The 24780-nt window shown below is 44.1% G+C and overlaps 1 protein-coding gene and 1 long non-coding RNA gene across 3 annotated transcripts in view; both read left to right on the top strand.

The window, feature by feature from the left end:
* The window catches only part of LOC122554027 (zinc finger protein 271-like), an 83292-nt gene that overhangs the window by 38752 nt on the left and 19760 nt on the right, over positions 1 to 24780 (top strand). The window contains exon 2 of the mRNA XM_043698514.1: positions 6344 to 7378. Coding sequence (XP_043554449.1) covers positions 6344 to 7378 — 1035 coding nt within the window. The remainder of the gene's footprint in view (positions 1 to 6343; positions 7379 to 24780) is intronic.
* The window catches only part of LOC122553886, a 19287-nt gene continuing 14361 nt past the window's right edge, over positions 19855 to 24780 (top strand). For both annotated transcript variants that reach the window (XR_006312864.1, XR_006312865.1), the window contains exons 1-2: positions 19855 to 20052; positions 23840 to 23935. This is a non-coding gene — a long non-coding RNA (uncharacterized LOC122553886). The remainder of the gene's footprint in view (positions 20053 to 23839; positions 23936 to 24780) is intronic.

The following is a 24780-nucleotide window of genomic DNA, read 5'->3' as shown; positions in this document are numbered from 1 at the left end:
GGTTTTTTCCCGCGATGGAGAGCGATCGTAGCTTCCATCTGCCCAGTTTCTGCCTCACTTTGCTGATACACTCCTCCCAAGACTTGGCGCACGCCCTAGCCCCCCCCGAACCAAATACCCAGCACCTTCAGGTGGTCGGTCCTGACGGTGAAGGGGATCGAGGATTGGTTGGCCCAGTTTCCGAAGAGCATGGCCTTGCTCTTGCCTCGGTTTACCTTGGCCCCCGAGGCCTGTTCGAACTGGTCACATATGCACATGAGTCTGCGCACGGGCAGCGGATCCGCTGCCAGGAATAGTCACCCCTATCAGGCTTGCATCCTTCCTGATGGACTCAGCAAATGGCTCTATGCAGCACACAAACAAGGCAGAAGAGAGAGGTCAGCCCTGCCTGACTCCAGATCTGACTGGGAAGCTATCTGATTCCCACCCATTGATTGAGACTGCACTGACAATGTTGGTGTAGAGCAGTCTGATCCAATTGCAGATTCCCTCCCCAAAGCCCATTTTGGAGAGAACATCTCTCATATACCTGTGTGATATCCTGTCAAAGGCTTTCTCCTGGTCCAGGCTGATCAGGCAGATGTCCAATCCTCTGTCTTGCACGTAAGCAATCGTATCCCTGAGGAGTGCGAGACTCTCAGCGATCTTCCTGCCCGATACAGCACAGGTTTGGTCAGGGTGAATCACCGACCCCAGAGCAGACCTGACTCGGTTGGCGATTACCTTTGACAGAATTTTATAATCCGCATTCAACAGTGAGATTGGTCTCCAATTTTTGAGTTCCTCCCTCTCCCCCTTCCGCTTGTAGATGTGGGTGATGATGCCTTTCCTCATGGATTCACTCATGGTACCTGCCCGAAGCATACTGACATACACCTCCAGCAGGTCCTGGCCAATGTCCTTTCTATACTAAGGTGACCAGAACTGCATGGTCTCATCAACATCTTATATAGCTTCAACAAGACGTCCCATCTCCTATACTCAATGCTCTGACCAATGAAAGCTAGTATGCTGAAAGCCTTCTTCACCGTCCTGTCGACCTGTGACTCTATTTTCATGCAGCTGTGAACCTGTACCTTTGTTCCCCAGGGCTCAACCTTTGACTGTGTAAGTCCTATCCTGGTTTAACTTACCAAATGCAGCAGATTACATTTAACAAAATTAAACTCCATCTGCCATTCCTCAGTCCACAAACCTATGTGCTCTTGTTAAAAGCAAATTACTGCGGATGCTGGAATCTGAAACCAAAAGAGAAAATGCTGGAAAATCTCAGCAGATCTGGCAGCATCTGTAAGGAGAGGAAAGAGCTGACGTTTCGAGTCTAACTGACCCTTTGGCAAAGCTTTGACAAAGGGTCAGTTAGACTCGAAACGTCAGCTCTTTCTCTCCTTACAGATGCTACCAGACCTGCTGAGATTTTCCAGCATTTTCTCTTTTGGTTTCATGTGCTCTTGTGGTGGTTTCTGGGAGGATTTGACATTATTGGTACCAATAGTCTTTGTTCTTCTTTCAACCTGATGTGGCGGAACTCTTCATGTTCCCCCAGGAAGATGGTGTGGCTCATCTCCCTGGATCTTCCCTCTCCTAATGTTCCTACTTTGGGGGGGGGGGGGGGGGGGCGAGCCGTCAATGCTATGTCTAACCACACTTAGCAATGGCCATGGATAAGCGACTCATGAGTCAGATGTCCCTTGCCAACCTCTAACTGAAGGTTCGTTTATCATGTTTTTGAAGAACAAATGGTTCTTATTTTCGTCGCACAACATTAATGTTTGAGTACACTGTCTTGTAAGTAAAAACCTCTTATGATCTCACTTCTGTTTTCATGTACAGATTTCTTTACAATTGCAGGAGTGTGAGAAACAAAAGCTCACTCACTTTAATAATTTCAGTCCGAGACTAATTTCTGATCAGCCATTTATTTGTACACCTATAGATGGGTGCTTTGTCTAATTACCTGGTAAGACAAAATGCACACCAAATTTATGATCTCACTTCTGTTTTCATGTACAGATTTCTTTACGATTGCAGGAGGCATCTTACTAATATGATATAATTAGAGATGGTCTTGTGTCGACAGGAAATACCAAATATGGAATGCTGAGTTAACACAGGTTTCAGGCCAACACCCACCATAGCAACAGGATTACTGCTATCATGAGACTCAGTTGTGAATTTCTGTTACTCTGATATTAAACTTCCTGTAGTAATGTGCTGATTCAGATCTTCCTTCCTAACACAAGCACATATCCCATTTGACTTCCAGTTTATAATACAGCAAAAATAAAATCTCAACAGTGCAGACTGTCCAAAATTGAAACCTTGATGTCCTTCACCCTTAATTGAACAACTCCCTCTCCACACAAACACAACCACCACGTTCCCGCCTGTATTGTTCCGAATGGTGAGGGATCAGTATTCTGACCCGCCCCCCGTTCATTCTGATTGGCCGGAGGACCAGCTGCTCGAGCTCTGTCCTCCAGCTTGACCTCTTTTCCTATTGGGCCGATGCTGCCGTCAATCAGCCCGAACCAGGGAGAGCCTCAACATGCGCAGTGACGTTTCTACACTGGGTCGCTGATGGTTAATTTTGCATTTGACCGATGCACAAACAGTGAGTTCAAGCCAACGGCAGGGAACGATGCATCAGGAGCAAGTGCAGAGTCACTAACACATGGATTCAATTCACACCCCCTGGCTAAGGCCTCTCCTTACCATCTCCCCTTTGTCTGAGGAGGGGCAAACCTCCGGAAAAACCACAACTCTCGTCTCTGTAATTATAGAACAACCCCAGGGTCTGATAAGACGATGGTGACATTACCCTTATTGATGAGCTGGAGTGACATTAGAGGAAGGAGCCAGTGTCACTCAGTGAGCAGAGTGCTGTTGGATCAATGATGTGCGAGGGGAATGCAGATTTGTGATGTTTCATATTCAGCTGCAACCCTGGTCCTTCTAGGTGGTGGGGGTTGGAGGTTTAGAAATCGTGTCAAAATATCTAGTCAACTAGCAGATGGAGTTTAATTTAGGTAAATACGACGTGCTGCATTTTGGAAAAGCAAATCAGAGCAGGACTTATACGCTTAATGGTAAGGTCCCGGGGAGTGTTGCTGAACAAAGAGATCTTGGTGTGCAGGTTCATAGCTCCTTGAAAGTAGAATCACAGGTAGATAGGATAGTGAAGAAGGCATTTGGTATGCTTTCATTTATTGGTCAGAGCATTAAGTACAGGAATTGGGAGGTTATGCTGTTGCTGTACAGGACACCGGTTAGGCCACTTTTGAAATATTGGAGGGATGTTGTAAAACTTGAAAGAGTTCAGAAAAGATTTACAAAGATGTAGCCAGGCTTGGAGGGTTTGAGCTATAGGGAGAGGTTGAATAGGCTGGGGCTGTTTTCCTGGAGTGTGGAGGCTGAAGGGTGACCTTATAGAGGTTTATGAAATCATGAGGGGCATGGATAGGATGAATAGATTTTGCGTGTGGTGGGGGATTCCAGAACTAGCGGGCGTAGGTTTAGGATGAGAGGGGAAAGATATAAAAAGGATCTAAAGGGCAACCTTTTCACACACAGGGTGATGCGTGTATGGAATGAGCTGCCAGAGGAAGTGGTGAAGGCTAGTACAATTGCAGCATTTAAATGGGTATATGAATAGGAAGAGTTTAGAAGGATATGGGCCAATGCTGAAAAATGGAACTACATTAGGTTAGAATACCAAGTCGGCATGGATGAGTTGGACCAAAGGGTCTGTTTCCGTGCTGTACATCTCTACGACTCGAAGGTCGAGATGTACAAAATGCTTCTCCTTCATTGCTGCCTTTTAAATACCTGTCTCTTTCTACAAAGACTGCAATTTCCCCTCCCACATGGTCAACAATACCCTCCAGCACACTTCATCCACTTTCAGCACCTCTGTCCTTAAACCCCACCCCTCCAACTGCAACAAGGACAGACCCCCCCTCCGCAATCCTCACTTTCCACCCCACCATCCTCCGGATACATCATTTTATCCTCCGTCATTGCCACCATCTACAAACAGACCCCATCACCAGGGATATATTTCACTCCCCACCCCTATCTCAGTTACTAGTGGTGCACCGCAAGGATCAATTTGGGGCCACTGCTGTTTGTCATTTTTATAAATGACCTGGATGAAGGCGTATAAGGATGGGTTAGTAAATTTGCAGATGACACTAAGGTCGGTGGAGTTGTGGATAGTGCTGAAGGATGTTGCAGGTTACAGAGAGACATAGATAAGCTGCTGGGTTGAGAGGTGGCAAATGGAGTTTAATGCAGACAAGTGTGAGGTGATTCACTTTGGAAGTAGTAACAGGAATGCAGTGTACTGGGCTAATGGTAAGATTCTTGGTAGTAAAGCTGAACAGAGAGATTTAGGTGTCCACTGAAAGTTGCCACCAGGTGGACAGGGTTGTTAAGAGAACATACAGTGTGTTAGCTTTTATTGTTAGAGGGGTTGAGTTTCGGAGCCATGAGATCATGCTGCAGCTGAACAAAATGCTGGTGCAGCTGCATTTGGAGTATTGGATACAGTTCTGGTCACTGCATTATAGGAAGCATGTGGAAGCTTTGGAAAGGGTTCCTAGGATATTCCTGGTATGGAGGGAAAGTCTTTTGAGGAAAGGCTGAGGGACTTGTGGCTGTTTTCGTTGGGAGAGGATTGATAGCTGACTTAATTAAGACTAGATTACTTACAGTGAGGAAACAGACCCTTCGGTCCAACAAGTCCACAATGACCCACCGAAGCGCAACCCACCCAGACCCATTCCCCTACATTTACCCCTTCACCTAACACTACGGGCAATTTAGCATGGCCAATTCACATAACCTGCACATTTTTGGACTGTGGGAGGAAACCGGAGCACCCGGAGGAAACCCACACAGACACGGGGAGAATGTGCAGACTCCACACAGTTAGTCGCCTGAGGCGGGAATTGAACCCGGGTCTCTGGCGCTGTGAGGCAGCAGTGCTAACCACTGTGCCACCATGCGTATAAGATAATCAGAGGGTTAGATAGCGTGGACAGTGAGAGCCTTTTTCCTCATGTGATGGCTAGCACAAGGGGACAGCTTTAAATTGAGGGGTGATAAATATGGGACAGATGTCAGAGGTAGTTTCTTTACTCAGAGTAGTAGGGGCGTGGAGCGGCCTGCCTACAACAGTAGTAGACTTGCCAACGTAAAGGGCATTTAAGTGGTCATTAGACAGACATATGGATTAGTTTAGTTTAGATGGGCTTCAGATTGGTTTCACAGGTCGGCGCAACAGCGAGGGCCAAAGGCCCTGGACTGTGCTGTAATGTTCAATGTTCTATCTGTGTTCCATAAAGACCATTCCCTCCGTGACTCTCTTGTTAGGTTCACACTCACAGTCCACCCCACCCAACCCACCCTGCATTCCTGGCACCTTTCCCTGCTACCTCAAGAATTGCAAAACCTGCGCCCACACCTCCACACTTACTTCTGTCCAAGGTCCCAAAGGATCCTTCCACATCCATCATTAATTTACCTATACTTCTACACATGTCATCAACCTTGTCTGTTGCTCTGGATGTAGTCTCTTCTACATTGGGGACACAGGATGCCAACATGTGGAATGTTTCATAAAATATCTCTGGGATACAGGCACAAAACAACTCCACCGTCCCATGGCTGAACGTAATAACTCCCCTCCAACTCTGAAATGGACATACAAGTCCTGGGCCTCCTCCACTGCCAAACCCTAATCACCCAACACCTGAAGGAGGAATGCCTCGTCTTCCACCTTGGGACCCTTCAAACATGAGGGATCAATGTGGATTTCACCAGTTTCCTCATTTTCCCTCCCCCACCTTATCCCAGATCTAACTTTCCAACTTGGCACCGCCCTCTTGACCTGTCATACCTATCCAGTTTCCTTCCCACCTATCTGTTCCACCCTCCTCTCCGACCTCTCATATTCACCCCAATTCATCTACCTATTGCATTCTAGCTACCTTTCCCCACTCCAACACACCTCCCTTTTATCTCTCAGCTCCCTTGGGTCACAGGCCTCATTCTTGATGAAGGGCTTTTGCCTGAAACATTGATTCTCCTGCTCAGATGCTGCCTGACTGGCTGTGCTTTACCAGCGCTACGCTCTTCAATTCTGTCTCCTTCTACGGCTTTGTGCAAACACTGTCTGGTTTCCTTCCCTGAAATATACTTATGAATGTGTTGAATTTTAACTATCATCCAGCAATTTTCATGGTAATTTTGCTCCACAGAAGACCAGATTAATGTGGTTCAATTTGACAATATGTCTCTATTTTTCTGGGTACTCTCACAATCTTTTTTTTCTTCAAAGGGGCTTTTGCAATCAGAGAAACCACATCCAGGATTTTGACCATGGAGGGAAAAAGCACTGAGCACACTTTGGAGAAATTGGATGCATGTTCTGTATGCAGACAAGTATTTGATCATTCATCTGACCAATCAAAACACCAGTGCAATGACACTAGGAAGAGGTTGTGGAAATATGAGGAATGCGGAACGGAATGTCTTTACCCATCCCAGCTGAAACTTCATCAACGCAGTCACACTGGGGAGAAGCCATTTATTTGTTCTGTGTGTGGGAAAGGATTCACTCAGTCATCCCAGCTGTTGACACATCAGCGAACTCACAGTGGGGACAAACCATTCATCTGCTCTGTGTGTGGAAAAGGCTTTGCTGATATATCCCACCTGTTCAAACACCAGCGACTTCACGCTGCGGACAGACCATTGACCTGCTTGGAGTGTGGGAAAGGATTCATTCAGTCATCCAATTTTCTGAGACACCAACGTGTTCACACTGGAGAGAAGCCATTCACCTGCTCTGTTTGTAGGATAGGATTCACTCGCTCATCCAGCCTGCTCAAACACCAGCAAGTTCACACTGGGGAGAGACCATTCACTTGCTCTGAGTGTGGGAAAGGATTCACTCGCTCATCCTACATGCTGATATACCAGCAAGTTCACACTGGAGAGAAACCATTCACCTGTTCTGAGTGTAGAAAAGGCTTTGCTGATTCATCCCACCTGCTGTTACACCAGCGAGTTCACACTAGGAAGAAACTGTACAACTGCTCTGAGAGTGGAAAGGGATTCATTCAGTCATCCAACCTACACAGCCACCAGCGAGTTCACACTGGAGAGAGACCGTTTGCCTGCTCCACGTGTGGGAAAGGATTCACTCAATCAGCACACCTACGAACACACCGGCGAGTACACACGGGAGAGAGGCCAATTCACTTGCTCAGCGTGTGGGAAGGGATTCACTCGATTACCCCACCTACTAATACACCAGCAAATTCACAAATAACCACAGCTGAAGGATTTGCTGTTCATCACACCAAGGAATGAACTATGGTCATTGGGCTGTTTTTACTGATATTAATAAGTCTTGCTCTACTAAAGGTGCTGTTACTGGAGATATAATTGGAATTGAATTTTGTATAGTAATGACTGCGTCACTGCACTCTAGCCGCAGGGTAGAGACTATTCAGCTGGGAATTCACAACGGAATTTTCTGATATATCTGGTCTGTTGAAACACCAATAAGCAACTGCAGGATTTGGAATTTAATCTATTGATGTATGTTTTCTGGGGTCTGTTTCAGATGATGTGTTTAAGCAGCACTAGTCTGGTAGCAGATTATTTTCTTTCAAATAACTCTACCTCCTCTCTCCTCCACTCTCAACTTCAACAAGTATGAGGATCTGACTGAGCGTCTTTCTCAAAAAGATTGATTTAAAGCAGTCTCTGTAACTGAAGTGGCAACAGTGAAATTACCATTGAAAAGAAATGCTGCAGAAATTAACAACAGTCTGTCTTACTAAATTACTTCAGGGAAGGAGGTCTTCAGAAATTGTCTAGTCTGGCCTATACGTGACTCCAGAGCGCAGCTGTTTTCTCTGAAAAGGCTAAACTACCCAAAATTGCATAAAAGACTCGAGGAAAACCAAAAGAAACACTGGCATCAACCTGAACACCAGAAACAAGAACAGCAAACCCAGTGCCATTGACTGTGCAAAGTTCTCCTTCATAATACCAGAAGATTTGACACAAAATTGGGAAAGCTGTGTCACAGATTGGTTAAGTCACAGCCTGTTAGAGTCGCATTCATGACATTTAACAGTACAGACAATGCCGAATTCAGTAATATAGACATTTGTCGGACCACCTACAGCGTATTGATTTAGATTTTTATTGTCACATGTACTCAAGTACAGGAGTACAGCAAAAAGTGTATAATGTTGTCATAGATGGTGCCATCTTAGATACCTACCTTGGTACCTAAATCTTAAAAAAAAAGTTATGTACAAAGTAGTAAGAGAAATGTGACCCAAAAATTACTTCATAGAATAGTAGACAAATAAAGAAATAGGTTATAGACTACATTAAAGTCTTTCGTAGTGGATGTACGTTTGCTCGCTGAGCTGGAAGGTTCATTTTCGGACGTTTTGTCACCATACTAGGTAACATCATCAGTGAGCCTCTGGTGAAGCACTGGTGTGATGTTCTGCTTTCTATTTATGTGTTTAGGTTTCCTTGGGTTGGTGATGTAATTTCCTGTGTTTGTGATGTCACTTCCTGTTTTATTTCTCAGCGGGTAGTCGATGGGATCCAAATCGATGTATTTGTTGATAGGGTTCCGGTTGGTATGCCATGCTTCTAGGAATTCTCTATTTGGCTTGTTCTAGGATGGGTGTGTTATCCCAGTCAAAGTGGTGTCCTTCCTCATCTGTATGTAAGGATACTAGCAATAGTGGGTTATGATAGTGGGGCATCACTGCAGGAAATGACATCACCAACCCAAGGAAATCTAAACACATAAATAGAAAGTGGGATATCTAAACACATAAATAGAAAGTGCTTCACCAGAGGCTCACTGATGATGATATCCCTGATGATGTATGGTGACAAAGTGTCTGAAAATGAACCTCCCAACTCAGTGAGCAAATTTATATCCAGAACCTCAACCTGAACTACAAATCTTCTCCAGTCTTCCATAGCTTCAACTCTGAAAATAAAAGAACAAATTGAAAGTTCCACAGGCTTTGATGAGTCCTCCACTTATCTGCTCTTCAGGAGACCTCAGCTGATTGTTCTCAGCACCAGTGCTGCAATTACTGTCGCTGCTGCTGAAACTGCTGCCCTCTCCGATCTTCTCTGGCACCTCGAGAACACACCTGGGCAGGATCTACTTTCACGCCAAGCTGAGACATTGCTATAAGTTGCTGTGAGACCGGCTGACGTACCGCCAAGAGACCAGGCTGACAGTCACCGAGAATCCAGGTCAGGACCTGCCACGAGCTGCTGAGAGACCTGGCCGGCACCCATCACGAGAGACTAGGCTGAGACTTGTCACAAGGAAGATAAACACCCAGAAGGGGAAAATACAAGAAAGGTAGAGAAAAAAAGGAAAAATGAGAAGGAAACAAAAATAAACAGAGTGGAGAATCCCGTTTTGCAGCATCTTACTCTGCTGAGTGTGTGTTCCATTCTGGCACCTTCAGGATTTTAAATTCTGTAGTTGTTTCTCCAAAACCTCTGCAGAGTTTTGACACTAACTCACAAACCTGCACTCTCCACATATGACAAGGACAAGGGTAGCAAATTTATGTGAACACCATCACCTCCAAGCCTCAGACCATCAAATAGTTGATGAGCTCATAATTTGTCCATTTAAGATTGGGAAGGCTTAAAGCCACTGCCATCGTATCCCACTAGAAACTGCACTTCAGTATCACTATCTTACCTCTCTCTCTTTGGCAACTGTCTGAAGCTGAATTTGATTGTTCACAAAATATTTCACCCCACGATGACTTTCCACCTATATAATCCCATCATCACCAAGTTTGCCTATTTCAGTAACATCATAGAACCCCACCCTAGTCTCAGCTTATCTGGTGCTCAAACTCTCATCTATTCCTTTGTCACTACTGGACCCAATTATCATAACTGTTATGACTCCAGCTGACGGTTAACTGGACAATTCACATCTGAGAATGTAACCTGGCTTGATAAATGTTTCTCATGTTGTTAGTTGATGAGCATACTAGTCTATCACTGCTCCATATTCATGTTTTCTTTTACACAACAGAACAGAGTGTATTCCATTAAAGTTGAAAGAGAACAAGCCATCCAAACATCAAGGGCAATTCTTCCTTTTCTGCTGCCACACTGCCACATCAATGTGACATTTGATGTGAAAGGCAAACACAGCTTGATGGGGCAGGTTGTCTGCATTCTGAAGAATGGGCAACAAGTTTCCCTTAGTCATTCCTAACATTTCCCCTAGGAAATGGTAATCACATATCTGTATCAGTGCCCAGTGCCCCCAGTCAAAATGACAGCTGTTAACTTCGGGCCTTGTCTCTGGACGATAGCTTCCATACTCCAATGTATCCTTGCTCTGTGCAAACAGCACAACAAGGATTTACACCTTACATACTATGTTCACGAATCCTTTCCGTCCACTCACCCAATCCATCTCCCCTTTCTGTCTGCCTCAGTCCTCACATTTTTGGAGATAAGAAAGGAAATTATTTGTTGTCAGTGTTTGCTCCACGTGTGCTCTATTCACTATCAATTCTGTGCCTGTGCAATGGGCTCAGATTCTGTTAATCGGACACTTGCTGTGGAATGCTGAGTACAACAGCTGCTGTGAGAACTGCAAAGATTTATCTGCAGACTTGCTTTTTTGAATGGGATGCAGATAATAATACAGATATCCCTCAAACCAGAGATTAATATCATAATATAATATAAATCTTCAGCTTTAAGAAGGAATCCATCAGTACATCATTTTTGGAGTGTGGTGTGCAAACAGCAGAAGAGTTATTATTATAGAATCAGATTCTCTAAGATCATAACTGATCTGTCCTAGGCTTCAACTCCTCTTTTATGCCAATTCGACATAGCCTTCAACTCCTTGATATTTCAAGAATCTAGCTGCCACTTGTATAAATGCTTTTGTTGATCTAAACTCCACGATTCTGGTGGTTGAGAAATCCAGGAGTTCATTTCACTCATAGCAGAAATTCTTTTGCAAATCAGTTATAGTTTAATGTACGTTCCTTAGTAAGTTGGTCCCCCATATCGGGATTCCTCCACCCAGTGGAAAGATCTTCTCATTTTCAGTCCTGTCAAGACTCCCAGGAATTCTGTATGTTTCAATAAGATCTCCCTTCATTCTTTTGAAGGCTAGTTAACACATAATTTCTTGAATATATGGACAAAAACTGTAAATAGTATGCCAGAAGCAGCTTCAATAACACCTGTACAGCATAACAAGACATCCCTAGGTTTAAGTCCCAGCCCTTAGCAATTAAAGCCAAAATGCAATTTTCATAAGTTGCTGCACCATGCATTAAATACTATCTGTTTGACGACTTGAGATAACAATGGTGCAAGCAACATATAAAGTAAATCAGCTTGCAGCCAAAATTCCCACAGGACTGTGTCATGGAGTATGGTGATTGGGGAGTAAAACAAAACAATGAAGTTTTCTTTCCTGACTGGCCTATGAACCACTAAGCTTTTGGTTAACAGCCGAACACATTGACCAACTGTCCTATCCAAACACTTCACTTCCTACTTGTCCACATTGAATTCCATTTGCCATTGATCAGTCCATCTGACCAGGTTATGTATATTATTCTGTAAGGTAAGGCTATCCTCTTCACTATTTAGCACATCACAAATTTTGTAACATGGCATCATAGAGACTGAAAGTGCAGAGTTAGGCCCTTTGGCCCAAACCGGCCCATGCTGACCAAAATGTTCATCAATACTAACCCCATTTCCCTGAACTTGGCTCATATCTTTCTAATCCTTTCCTATCCACGTATTTGTCTAAATGCCTTTTAAATGTTATTAATGTACCTGCCTCAACAACGTCCGCTGGCAGCTCATTCCACATGCATACCACCAGGTGTAAAAACGTTGTCCCTCAGGTTCCTTTATTCTTTTCCCTCTTACCTTACACTAATGCCCTCTAATCCTTGATTCCCCAACTCTGGGAAAAAGACTGCACCTGTGAATTAATAGATCAGCCCGCCCAACATTCAAGATTAAATCATTTATATAAAACAGTAATAGCAATGGTAGCAACACTAACCCCGATAGGACCCAATGGGACACAGACTCCATGTTGGGAAAACATTACTCAACCATTACCACTGGTTCCTGCTATTTGGGCAAACTTGCCAAATTTCAATGCATTCCATGAACCCTTACCTTTGCTATCAGGTCTCCAATGAAACCTATCAAAAGCCTTGCTTAAGTTGAAGTAGACTACAACAAAAGCCTTGTCCTCATGAACACACCTGGACGCCTTTTCAAAATATTGTGTTAAATTGTTCAGACTTGACCTCTTATTAACAATGCCATGCTGACTGTTCTTGATTAATCTCTGCCCCTTCAAATGCAAATTAATTCTAACTGTCCTAATTGCTTCTAATAGTTTCACAACAACCAAGGTTAGACTGAATGGCCTGTAGTTTCTTGGTTCATACCTTGCTCCCTTTTGTATAATAACCATGAAATTGGCACTCCTCCAGTCCCCTGGTACCTCCCCTGTAGCCAGAAAGAAATTGAGAACTTTTGCAAATGCCTGTGCTGTTTTATACCTTGCGTCACCCAGCAACCTGGGATACATTCCATCCAGTCTTGGAAATTCATCTACTTTGAAGCTTATCAGACTACTGTCTACTAATTTCTTTAATGTTATCACAGAACCTAACCCAGATTTCCATATTCATATCATCTCTCCCTAGTGAACACTGAGTCAAAGTATTCATTTAAAACCAGGCCTGCATCCTTTGGCTCCACATACAAATTCCCACGGTGATTGACTTTACTCTTTCCTTCATTATTTTTTCATCATTGAGATATCTGTAAAACAACTAAGGATTTTCTGTTGTTTTACCTGTCATGCATTATGTCCACCCTTTTAGCTTCCCTCTTGCACATTTGTCTGAAAGTGTCTGCTCTCAGCACATTCTGAACCAGAGCAAAACCCTTCATCTGTGGTTTCTTGTGAATTTACCGGTGTCTTAAAAGTTTGAATGACTGAGTAAATCCCTTCCCATACGTGGAGCAAGTGAATGGTTTCTCTTCAGTGTGAACTCGCGGGTTGAATGACCGAGTAAATCCCTTCCCTCACTCACAACAGGTGAATGAGTTCTCTCCAGTGTCAACTTGCTGGTATAATGGTAAGTTAGGTGAACAAGTGAATCTTTTCCCACACTTAAAACAGATGAACAATTTCTCCCCAATGTGAACTCGGTGGTGTATCAGCAGAATGAATGACCAAGTGAATCCCTTCTCACAATCAGAGTAGGTGAATGGTCTCTCCCCCGTGTGACTGCACTGGTGAATTTCCAGGTTGGCTGGAGAAAATGCCTTTTCCTTAATCCTCACATTTCCACAGTCTAATTCCAGTGACTGCACTGGTGCTTGGACATTCATGACTCTTCCACACAGAAAGCAGAAGACAATGCAGGTTGTGAAACTGTGAGAAATGAATCTGGTCATTCTGGAGCTGACACCAAGGGAAACTGCTGGATTGTCAACGAAACCAAACTGAGAAGAAGTACAATTGTTTAAAATCTTCAGAACATGCCGAGAAAAAAATAATCTTCACATTTGTGGGCGGCACGGTGGCACAGTGGTTAGCACTGCTGCCTCACAGCACCAGAGACCCGGGTTCAATTCCCGCCACAGGCGACTGACTGTGTGGAGTTTGCACATTCTCCTTGTGTCTACATGGGTTTCCTCTGGGTGCTCCGGTTTCCTCCCACAGTCCAAAGATGTGCAGGTCAGGTGAATTGGCCATGCTAAATTGCCCGTAGTGTTAGGTAAGGGATAAATGTAGGGGTATGGGTGGGTTGCGCTTCGGCGGGGCGGTGTGGACCTGTTTCCACACTGTAAGTAATCTAATCTAATCTAATCTAAAAGTATAAAAGACAAAAGAGTAATGAGGAAGAGAATGGAGCCCCTTAAAAATCAATGAGGTGGTGTGGGGCCACAGGGTATGGGTGAGATCCTAAATTTCATGAGAGTATTTACTGTGGAGAAAGACATGGAAGCTAGGGCGCTCAGGGAAATAAACAGTATAGAATTGAAAAGACTCCAGCAGATTGGGGGTTTCAGGTTTTAAAACATGTAAGGAAATCCCAGCACTTGATCAAGTATATCCAGGACATTGTGGGAAGCTAGGGAAGAAATTGTGGGGCCACACACACAGTTGGGAAGACAACTTTTCACTTTATATGTTAATGGTATGTATGAAGGAACATTTTGGTTAAGTTTGCAAATGATAAAAAGGTAGGTGGAAGAGCAGGTAGTATTGAGGAGACAGGGAGGCTGCAGAAAGGTTTAGACAGGAGAGTGGCAGATGAAATACAATGTGGCAAAGTGTGAGGTCATGCACTTTCATAGAAACAATAGAGGCATGGCCTGTTTTCTAAATGGGGAGAGAATTCAGAAATCTGGAGTGCAAAGGGAGTTGGGAGTCCGAGTCGAGGAACCTCTTAAGGTAAACTTGCAGATTGAGTCCGTAATTAGGAAGGCAAATACAATGTTGTCATTCATCTTGAAAGGACTAGAATATAAAGCAGGGATGCACTTCTAAGGCTTTATAAGGCTCTGGTCAGACCACATTTAGAGTATTGTGAGCAATTTTGGGTCCCATATCTCAGGAAAGATGTATCTGCCCGAGAGCAGGTCCAGAGGTAGTTCACAAGAATGATCCCAGGAATGAAAGGCTTAACATACATGGTGCATTTGAGGACTCTGGGAAGATACTTGATAAAATTTATGAGATGAGGCAGGGATCTGATTGAAACTTACAGGATACTGAATGGCCTGGACAGAGTGGACATTGGGAAGATGTTTCCATTGGCAGGAGAGATGAGGACCTGAGGGCACAGCCTTAGAGTAAAGGGAAGACAATTTATAGTGGAGACTCTCAACCATGATTCAATAGCAGAGCAGATTTGATGGGCTGAATAGCCTAATTTCTGCAGCTATGGCCTTATGCTGTCTTATTTGTATCACCAAAAGCCACAGGTGGTATGCTAAAAGATTGAATGATGGATAATGTCATTATTCAAGAAAGGCTGCAAGGAAAAGCCAGGGAACTACAGACTGGTGAGCCTTACATCAGTGGTGGGTAACTTAGAGTCATAAAGAAGTACAGCATGGAAACAGACCCTTCGGTCCGACTCGTCCATGCTAACCTGATATCCTAATCTAATCTAGTGCCATTTGCCAGCACTTGGCCCATTTCTCTCTAAACCTTCCCATTCATATACCCATCTGGATGCCTGTTAAATGCTATAATTGTACCAGCCTCCACCACTTCCTGTGGTAGCTCATTCCATACATGCACTACCCTAAATTAAATTCCATCTGCCACTTCTCAGCCCATTGGCCCATCTGATCAAGATCCCGTTGTAATCTGAGGTAACTTTCTCCACTGTCCACTATACCTCCAATTTTGATGTTATCTTCAAACTTACTAACTATACCTCCTCTGTTAATATCCAAATCATTTATATAAATGATGAAAAGTAGTGGACCCAGCACCGAACCTTGAGGCACACCACTGGTCTGAAAAGCAACCCTCCACCACCACCCTCTGTCTTCTACCTTCCAGCCAATTTTATATCCAAATGGCTAGTTCTCCCTTTATTCCACATAATTTAACCTTGCTAACCAGTCTCCCATGAGGAACCTTGTTGAATGTCTTACTGAAGTCCATACAGATCACATCCACCGTTCTGACCTCATCAATCCCCTTTGTTACTTCTTCAAAAAACTCAAGTTCATGAGACATAATTTTCCATGCACAAAGCCATGCTGACTATCCCTAATCAGTCCTTGCCTTTTCAAATACATGTACATCCTGTCCCTCAGGATTCCCTCCAATAACTTGCCCACCACTGATGTCAGGTTCATTAGTCTATAGTTATGTTAAACCTATGTTAAATAGTGGCACCATGTTAGCCAACCTCCAGTCTTCCAGCACCTCACCTGTGACTATCAATGATACAAATATCTCAGCAAGGGCCCAGCAATCATTTCCCTAGCTTCCCACAGAGTTCTAAGGTACACCTGATCAGCTCCTGGGGATTTATCCACTTTTATGCATTTCAAGACATCATGCACCTTCTGTAATACAGGCATTTTTCAAGATGTCACCATCTATTTCCCAAATTCTATATCTTCCATGTCCTTCTCCACAGTAAACGCTGATGCAAAATACTTGTTGAGTTATCTCCTCCACCTCCTGCGGCTCCACACATAGTCTGCCTTGCTGAGCTTTGAGGGGCCCTATTCTCTAGGAGAAAGTGAGTACTGCAGATGCTGGAGATCAGAGCTGAAAAATGTGTTGCTGGAAAAGCGCAGCAGGTCAGGCAGCATCAAAGGAGCAGGAGAATCGACGTTTTGGGCATAAGCCCTCCTTTTCCTGAAGAAGGGCTTATGCCCGAAACGTTGATTCTCCTGGGGCCCTATTCTCTCCCTAGTTACCCTTTTGCTCTTGATGTATTTGTAAAAACTCTTTGGATTCTCCTTCACCCTTCTTGCCAAATCTATTTCATGTCCCCTTTTTGCCCTCCTGATTTCCCTCTTAAGTATACTCCTACTGCCTTTATACTCTTCTAAGAATTTACTCGATCTATCCTGTCTATACCTGACATATGCTTCCTTTTTCTTAACCAAAATCTCAGTTTCTTGAACCAGCATTCACTACACCTACTAGTCTTTCCTTTCAACCTAACTGGAATATAGGGTTTTTTTCCTGGACTCTCATTAGGAGGGGCTATACTACAATTCAATAGCTTCCCTGGATATATTCCCAGGAATATCCTCCCTATTTCCTGGACTCTCATTATTTCATTTCTGAAAGCTTCCTACTTTCCAGCTGTCCCTTTATCTGCAAACATCTGCCCCCAATCAGCTTTTGAAAGTTCTTGCCTAGTACTGTCAAAATTAGCCTTCCTCCAATTAGGAACTTCAAATTTTAGATCTGGTCTATCCTTTTCTATTATTATTTTAAAACTAATAGAATTATGGTCACTGGCCCCAAAGTGCTCCCCCACTGACATGTCAGTCACCTGCCCTGCCTTATTTCCCAAGATTAGGTCAAGTTATGCATCTTCTCTAGTAGGTACATCCACATACTGAATCAGAAAATTTTCTTGTACACACTTAACGAATTCCATATACTGAATCAGAAAATTTTCTTGTATACACTTAACAAATTCCTCTCCATCTAAATCCTTAACTCAATGGCAGGCCCAGTCTATGTTTGGCAAGTCAAAATCCCCTATCATAACCACCCTATTATTCTTATGGATAACTAAAAATCTCCTCTTAAATTTGTTTCTCAACTTTTTGCTAATTATTAGGAGGGGCTATACTACAATTCAATAGCTTCCCTGGATATATTCCCAGGAATATCCTCCCTAAGTACAGCTATAGTGCTATCCCTTATCTAAAACACCACTCCCCCTCCTCTTTTGCCCCCCTTTCTATCCTTCCTATGGCATTTGCATCCTGGAATATTAAGCTGCCAGTCCTGTCCATCCCTGAGCCACATTTCTGTAATTGCTATGATATCCCAGTCCCAAATTCCGAACAATGCCTTATCTGCTTTCCCTCTAGGGCCTTTTGCGTTGAAGTAAATGCAGTTTATTTTATCAGTCCTTTGTTCCTGCCTGCCCTGACTGTTTGACTTGCCCCCTTTCCAAACTTGCCCCCTTTCCAAACTGAAGAAGGGCTTATGCCCGAAACGTCGATTCTCCTGTTCCCTGGATGCTGCCTGACCTGCTGCGCTTTTCCAGCAACACATTTCCAGCTCTGATCTCCAGCATCTGCAGACCTCACTTTCTCCCCTTTCCAAACTGTACCAGTGTCAGGTTGATGTATTTCCTCACTATTTCCCTGGGTCCTAAACACCTCCCCCCCACCCAAACTTACTAGTATAAATCCTCCCAAGCAGCTCTTGCAAATCTCCCTGCCAATTAGTCCCCTTCCAATTCAGGTGGATTCTGTCCTTCTTGTACAGGTCACTTCTACCCCAGAAGAGATTCCAGTGATCCAAAAATATGAAGCCTTCTCCTATACACCAGCTCCGCAGCCATGAATTCATTTGTTCTAGCCTCCTATTCCTACCCTCACTAGCTCATAGCATCGGGAGTAATCCAGATATTACTACCCTTGAGGACCTCCTGCCTAACTTTCTATATTCTCCCTTCAGAATCTTATCTTTTTCTCATCCTATGTCATGATTTCCAATGTGTACAATGACCTTCTGTTGGCCCATCTCCCCTTTGAGTACATTCTGCACCCTCTCTCTTCCTAGCACCAGGGAAGCAACACACCATTCCATGAACCATTCTGATAAATCTTCTCTGCCCCCTCTCATGGACCGTCCCACCCTATACAAAGTGTGGTGATCTTTTGTTTGCACAGACCCAGATCACGTGTCATCTATTCTAATACTTCCTTCTCTGACCTGGTTTCAGATGCTGCATGTGATATGTCAGTGTCTAGGAGTTCGATGTTACAGAAAAATGCTCTGTGGCCCATCGAGTCTGTGCCCATCAAAAACAACCACCTAACTATTCTAATATCATTTTCCAGCACTTGGCCCATGGCTTTGTCTGCCTTGGCATTGTAAGTGTTCACCTAAATATGCCTTAACTATTATCAGGGTTTCTGCTTCTACCACCCTTACAGACAATGTGGTTCAGTGCAATTGTCACTGCAAGAGGACATCGCATCACACACAGGAATACAGAACATCTGGGTCTGTGCAAACAAGATATCACCACACATTGTAAAGGATGGGAGGGTCCCTGAAGTGGGACAGAATAGTTCATGGAATGGGAATTTTAGTTGCATGACATTGTTCATTCATTGATGGGTGTTGCTGATACACATCGAGAATATCTATCTATAATAAATGGATTGTCCTTCTCAACCTCTCCCTTCACCTGGTGCGTGGTAACCTTCAGGTTAAACCACCACCAATCATCACAGAACGGAGAACATTACAGAGCAGATGAAGATGTCAAGGGAGGATAGGAGGCACCCATTCCTGAAGGGCCTGTGCCCGAAACGTCGAATCTCCTGTTCCCTGGATGCTGCCTGACCTGCTGTGCTGTTCCAGCAATAAAGTTTCAACTTTGATCTCCAGCATCTGCAGACCTCACTTTCTCCAGGACAGTGTGTCCAGGAGGATGGAATTTGTTGGAGGCGGGAGAAAGGGTCTTCGGGAGTAGGTGGGGTTCACGTTCAAAGAAGTAGGCATAGAGGCGGAGGCAGTGGAAAAAGTGTTCACATATGGACGTTTGCAAAATTCGATTGATATGTGGGCATAGTGGAATGAAGGTGAGTCCTTTGCTAAAACCAAGATGTTCACATTAGCTGATGGAAAACAGAACATGGTATACAAATTTAGGATTTTGTACATGATTGACAAGGAGGATATGATGAAGAAACTGTATGCAATGCATGGGAAACGAATACATACACTCAAAGCCTAATAATATTCAGGATTTAATCATACGTTTGATTCTGTCACATTTTTATATAATGATTGGTTGCAGATTTCTATCAGCAAACCTTCTTCAAATATTCTGGCAAATAAGTTTCGTAAAGACAATGTCAGTCTATGTTAGAAATCTGACAAATTATTCACTTTTCTTTGATTTCCTGCCTGTATACCCACTTTCAGTGAAACAGATGTACAGCAGGTCAAAAATCCAGCATTCGCAATATACCCTGTCAACAGGACGGAGAAGTGCGCAGGCGCAATGGTGAACGTCGAACGGAGCATGCGCTGACTGAGTAATGGCTGCAGATGGAGGTTATTTTTTCTGCTCCGTAAACGGTGAAAACGACGCAACTCGCAGAGTGCAGTGAATCCAGCAGGTGGACGGGGAGATTTCGCAAATGTCTTGTGCAAATCTCAAACCCGAAGAAAAACCCCTGGGCTCCCGTTTGCAGCAAACGGTACGATGACTCCAGTCTTCCACCCAGAGGAGGCCTCTGTGCCGTCTGTCATCTTTATTTGGGGCATTAGACTGTGGGTTGTGTGTGTGTATGGGTGCCATGTCTGTAAGGGGCAATGTTTGCAAAGACTGTGGGGAGGTTGCTGTCCATTGTTCAGAATGGTGATAGCGTGTCCATCAGGTTGCATTAGTCTTTCACAACCCATGTCTTATTGATGAGGCAGAGCGACAGACAAGGAAAGAAAAGCAAGCAAGTACTGTTATCCAGATGCCATTACTTCATAAGATAACCTGCCCTATGTGCTTTCCAAATAGAATCCCTGTAGTGTGGAAATAGGCCATTTGGCATAACAATTTAAAGGCAACTGTAGGGTAAACTGTTGGAAAAGGTTATAAGAGATAGGATTTATTACCATCTAGAAAATAATAATCTGATCAGGGATAGTCAGCATGGTTCTGTGAAGGGTAGGTCGTGCCTAACGAACCTTATTGAGTTTTTTGACAAAGTGACCAAACAGGTAGATGAGAGTAAACCGGTTGATGAGGTGTATATGGATTTCAGCAAGGCGTTCGATAAGGTTCCCCACAGTAGGCTATTATACAAAATGCAGAGGAATGGGATTGTGGGAGACATGGCAGTTTGGATCAGGTGGTAAAAACAATGACTGCAGATGCTGGAAACCAGATTTTGGATTGATGGTGCTGGAAGAGCACAGCAGTTCAGGCATTATCCGAGGAGCAGCTGCTCCTTGGATGGTGCCTGAACTGCTGAGCTCTTCCAGCACCACCAGTCCAAAGTTTGGATCAGTAATTGGCTTGCTGAAAGAAAACAGAGGGTTGTAGTTGATGGAACATGTTCATCTTGGTGTCCAGTTACTAGCGGTGTACCGCAAGGGTCGGTGTTGGGTCCACTGCTGTTCGTCATTTTTATAAATGACCTGGATGAGGACTTAGAAGGGTGGGTTCGTAAATTTGCAGATGACACTAAGGTCGGTGGAGTTGTGGATAGTGACAAAGGATGTAGTAGATTGCAGAGAGACATAGTTAGGATGCAGAGCAGGGCTGAGAGGTGGCAAATGGAGTTTAATGTGGACAAGTATGAGGTGATACGTTTTGGACGGAGTAATCGGAATGCAAAGTATTGGTCCAATGGTAAGATTCTTGGGAGTGCAGATGAGCAGAGAGATCTCGGTGTCCATGTACACAGAACCCTGAAAGGTGCCACCCAGATTGACAGGGTTGTTAAGAAGGCATACAGTGTTTATTAATAGAGGGATTGAGTTCCGGAACCAGGAGGTTATGCTGCAGCTGAACAAAGCTCTGGTACGGCCACACTTGGAGTACTGTGTACAGTTCTGGTCACCGCATTATAAGAAGGATTTGGAAGTATTGGAAAGGGTGCAGAGGAGTTTACTAGGATGTTGCCTGGTATGGAAGGAATGTCTTACGAGGAAAGGCTGAGGGCCTTGAGGCTGTTCTCATTAAAGAGAAGGAGGTTGAGAGGTGACTTACAAGATAATCAGAGGGTTAGATAGGGTGAACAGAGAGAGCCTTTATCCAAGTATGGGGAAGGCAAACACGAGGGGACACAACTTTAAAGTGAGGGGAGATAGGTATAAGACAGATGTCAGACGTAGTGTCTTTACTCAGAGAGTAGTAAGGATATGGAATGCTTTGCCTGCAACGGTAGTAGATTCGCCAAGTTTAAGTGCATTTAAGTCGTCATTGGACAGGCATATGGATGTATGTGGAATAGTATAGGTGAGATGGGCTTCAGATTAGTATGACAGGTTGGTGCAACATCGAGGGCCAAAGGGCCTGTACTGCGCTGTAATGTTCTATGTATATGAATATGAAGGGTTGAGAGGGATATGAGCCAAGTGCTGGCAAACGGGACTAGATTAATTTAGGATATCTGGTGGGTATGGACGAGTTGGACCAAAGGGTTTGCTTCTGTGCTGTACAGCTCTATGACTCGTGAAAATGTCCTTGCTGACTCTCTGAAGAGCATCCCACCCAGATGCACCCCCTACCTGATCCCTGTAGCTTTGCATTTCCCATGGCTAGCCCATCTAGCCTGCAAATCCCTGAACACTATGGTAATTCAGCAAAGCCAATCGATCTAACCTGCACATCCTTGGACGGTGGGAGAAACCCACAGAATGTGCAAACTCCACACGGAAAGTCACCTGAGGTTGGGGTCGAACCCTGGTCCCTGGCACTGTGAGGCAGCAGTGCCACCTAAAAATGTAGTCAGTCACATGAAAACCCAGGGCAGTTGCTGACGAGTCAGATAGATGTCACCAGAGGGACGCATTGAGGAGCAATGTGCGGTAGGGACTGTATGTGGTTGCCTGGACCAGGAGGGGGTTTGTGGATATTGTGAATTTCTGAGTAAAATGGGGTGGAATGGTGGCTCAGTGGTTAGCATTGCTGCTTCTCAGTATCTGGGAGCTGGGTTCAAGTTAACCTTCAGGCGACTGTACACTTGCTTCCAGTGTTTGTATAAGTTTCCTCAGATGCTCTAGTTTCCTCCCATGATCCAAAGGTATGCAGATTGGCCATGCTAAAATTTGTTGAAAGTATCCAGGGATATGCAAGCTAGGTGGATTTGTCATGGGAAATGCAGGGTTACAGGGATAGAGTGGAGGGTGTTGGTTTGGGTCAGATGCTGTTCATAGAATCGGTGTGGATTTGATGTGCCAAATGACCTGCTATACAGAAGATGCTGTAAAGACCTGATTTGGAGATGCCAAGTTAAAAATCTCACAACACCAGGTTATAGTCCAACAGGTTTAATTGAAAGCATTAGCTTTCTGAGTGCTACTCCACAACCACCTCCGAAAGCTAGTGCTTCCAATTGAACCTATTCGACTATAACCTGGTGTTGTGTGATTTTTAACTCACACAACAGTAACTGGCAGCCTTAATGGATACAGTAACAATCCTGATATTGTATTGTATTGTAGAACAAAACGACCTTGAAAGTGGAGTCTCAAATAGGATAGTGAAGAAGACATTTTGTTTGCTTACCTTTATTGGTCAGAGCATTGAGTATAGAAGGTGGGAGGTCATGTTGCAGCTGTACAGGACATTGGTGAGACCAGGTTTGGAATGTTGTGTGCAGTTCTGGTCTCCCTCTTACAGGAAGGATGGTGTGAAACTTGAAAGAATTCAGAAAAGATTGACAAGGATGTTGCCAGGATTGGAGGGTTTGAGCTACAGGGAGAGGTTGAGTAGGCTGTTTTCCTTGGAGCATCGGAGGCTGAGGGGCTCCGTTATACAGGTTTATAAAATCATGAGGGGCATGAATAGGGTAAATAGACTAGGTCTTTTCCCTGGGCTGGGGGAGTCCACAACTGGCGGGCATAGGTTTAGGGTGAGAGGGGAAAGATTTAAAAGGGACCTAAGGCGCAACTTTATCATGCAAAGGGTGGTGTGTGCATGGAATGAGCTGCCAGAGGAAGTCATGGAGGCTGGTACAATTACAGTTAAAAGGCATCTGGATGGGTACATGAATAGGAAGGGTGTAGAGAGATATGGGCTAAGTGCTAGCAAACAGGACTAGATTTATTTAGGATATGTGATTGGCATGGACAAGTTGGATCAAAGTGTCTGTTTCTGTGTATATATCTCTGACTATCCTGGACTGACAGTGATAGAGTAAGGAAAGTTCTTTCACTGAGGCTTGGAAGGTCACACATATGCACAAAAAGGTCAAACAAAGGGAATAAATTATCTGAGTTCTACCTTTGACTGACTCTGTGTTTTCTAAACTTCTTTTCCAGAATACTTGCAGAGTATTCACACACAGGAATCTCCAACCAAAGATCACATAAGAATCGTTGGAATCATCAGACACTGGATATTCTTGACCATTGAGTGTAAGCGTTGCCTTCTCCGAGATTGTTCACTGTCTCCAGGGTTTCTGATATCTTTCCAGCTATGGAGTCCTGGAGAGTTTCAAATTGAAAATACTGATATTGTTTAGTATTTTTGACTATTTATGAACAATTTTGAGCTTTTAGTACTCGATCTGTTACCTGTACAAAGTTCGGTGGCTCTTGAGCTGGTATGTCTCCTTTAATGTGGTTCTGAATCCATTGCTTAGATTCAGCTCTGCTCTCCTTCTGTCCAGGTTATTTTTGTCATCTGTGTCTGGATGAGGTTTCTACCTTATACCTTGGAGTCATTCAGCATGTAAACAGGCCCTTTGGTCAATGCTCACCAGATATCCTAATCTGAACTGGACTTTTTGCAGCATTTGACCAATGTCCCTCTAAACCTTTCCTGTTCATATAGCCATTCAATAGACAATAGATGCAGGAGTAGGCCATTCTGCCCTTCGAGCCTGCACCACCATTCATTGTGATCATGGCTGATCATCCTTAATCAGTATCCTGTTCCTGCCTTATCTCCATAACCCTTGATTCCACTATCTTTGAGAGCTCTATCCATCTCTTTCTTAAATGAATCCAGAGACTGGGCCTCCATTGCCCTCTGGGGCAGAGCATTCCACACAGCCACCACTCTCTGGGTGAAGAAGTTTCTCCTCATCTCTGTCCTAAATGGTCTACCCCATATTTTTAAGCTGTGTCCTCTGGTTCAGCACTCACCCATCAGCGGAAACATGTTTCCTGCCTCCAGAGTGTCCAAACCTTTAATAATCTTATATGTCTCAATCAGATCCCCTCACAGTCTTCTAAACTCAAGGGTATACAAGCCAAGT

Source organism: Chiloscyllium plagiosum, chromosome 10 (genome assembly GCF_004010195.1).
Source record: "Chiloscyllium plagiosum isolate BGI_BamShark_2017 chromosome 10, ASM401019v2, whole genome shotgun sequence".
NCBI lineage: Eukaryota > Metazoa > Chordata > Chondrichthyes > Orectolobiformes > Hemiscylliidae > Chiloscyllium > Chiloscyllium plagiosum.
Note: the sequence above shows the minus strand (reverse complement) of the source record. Positions and strands in the feature narration are given on the sequence as shown.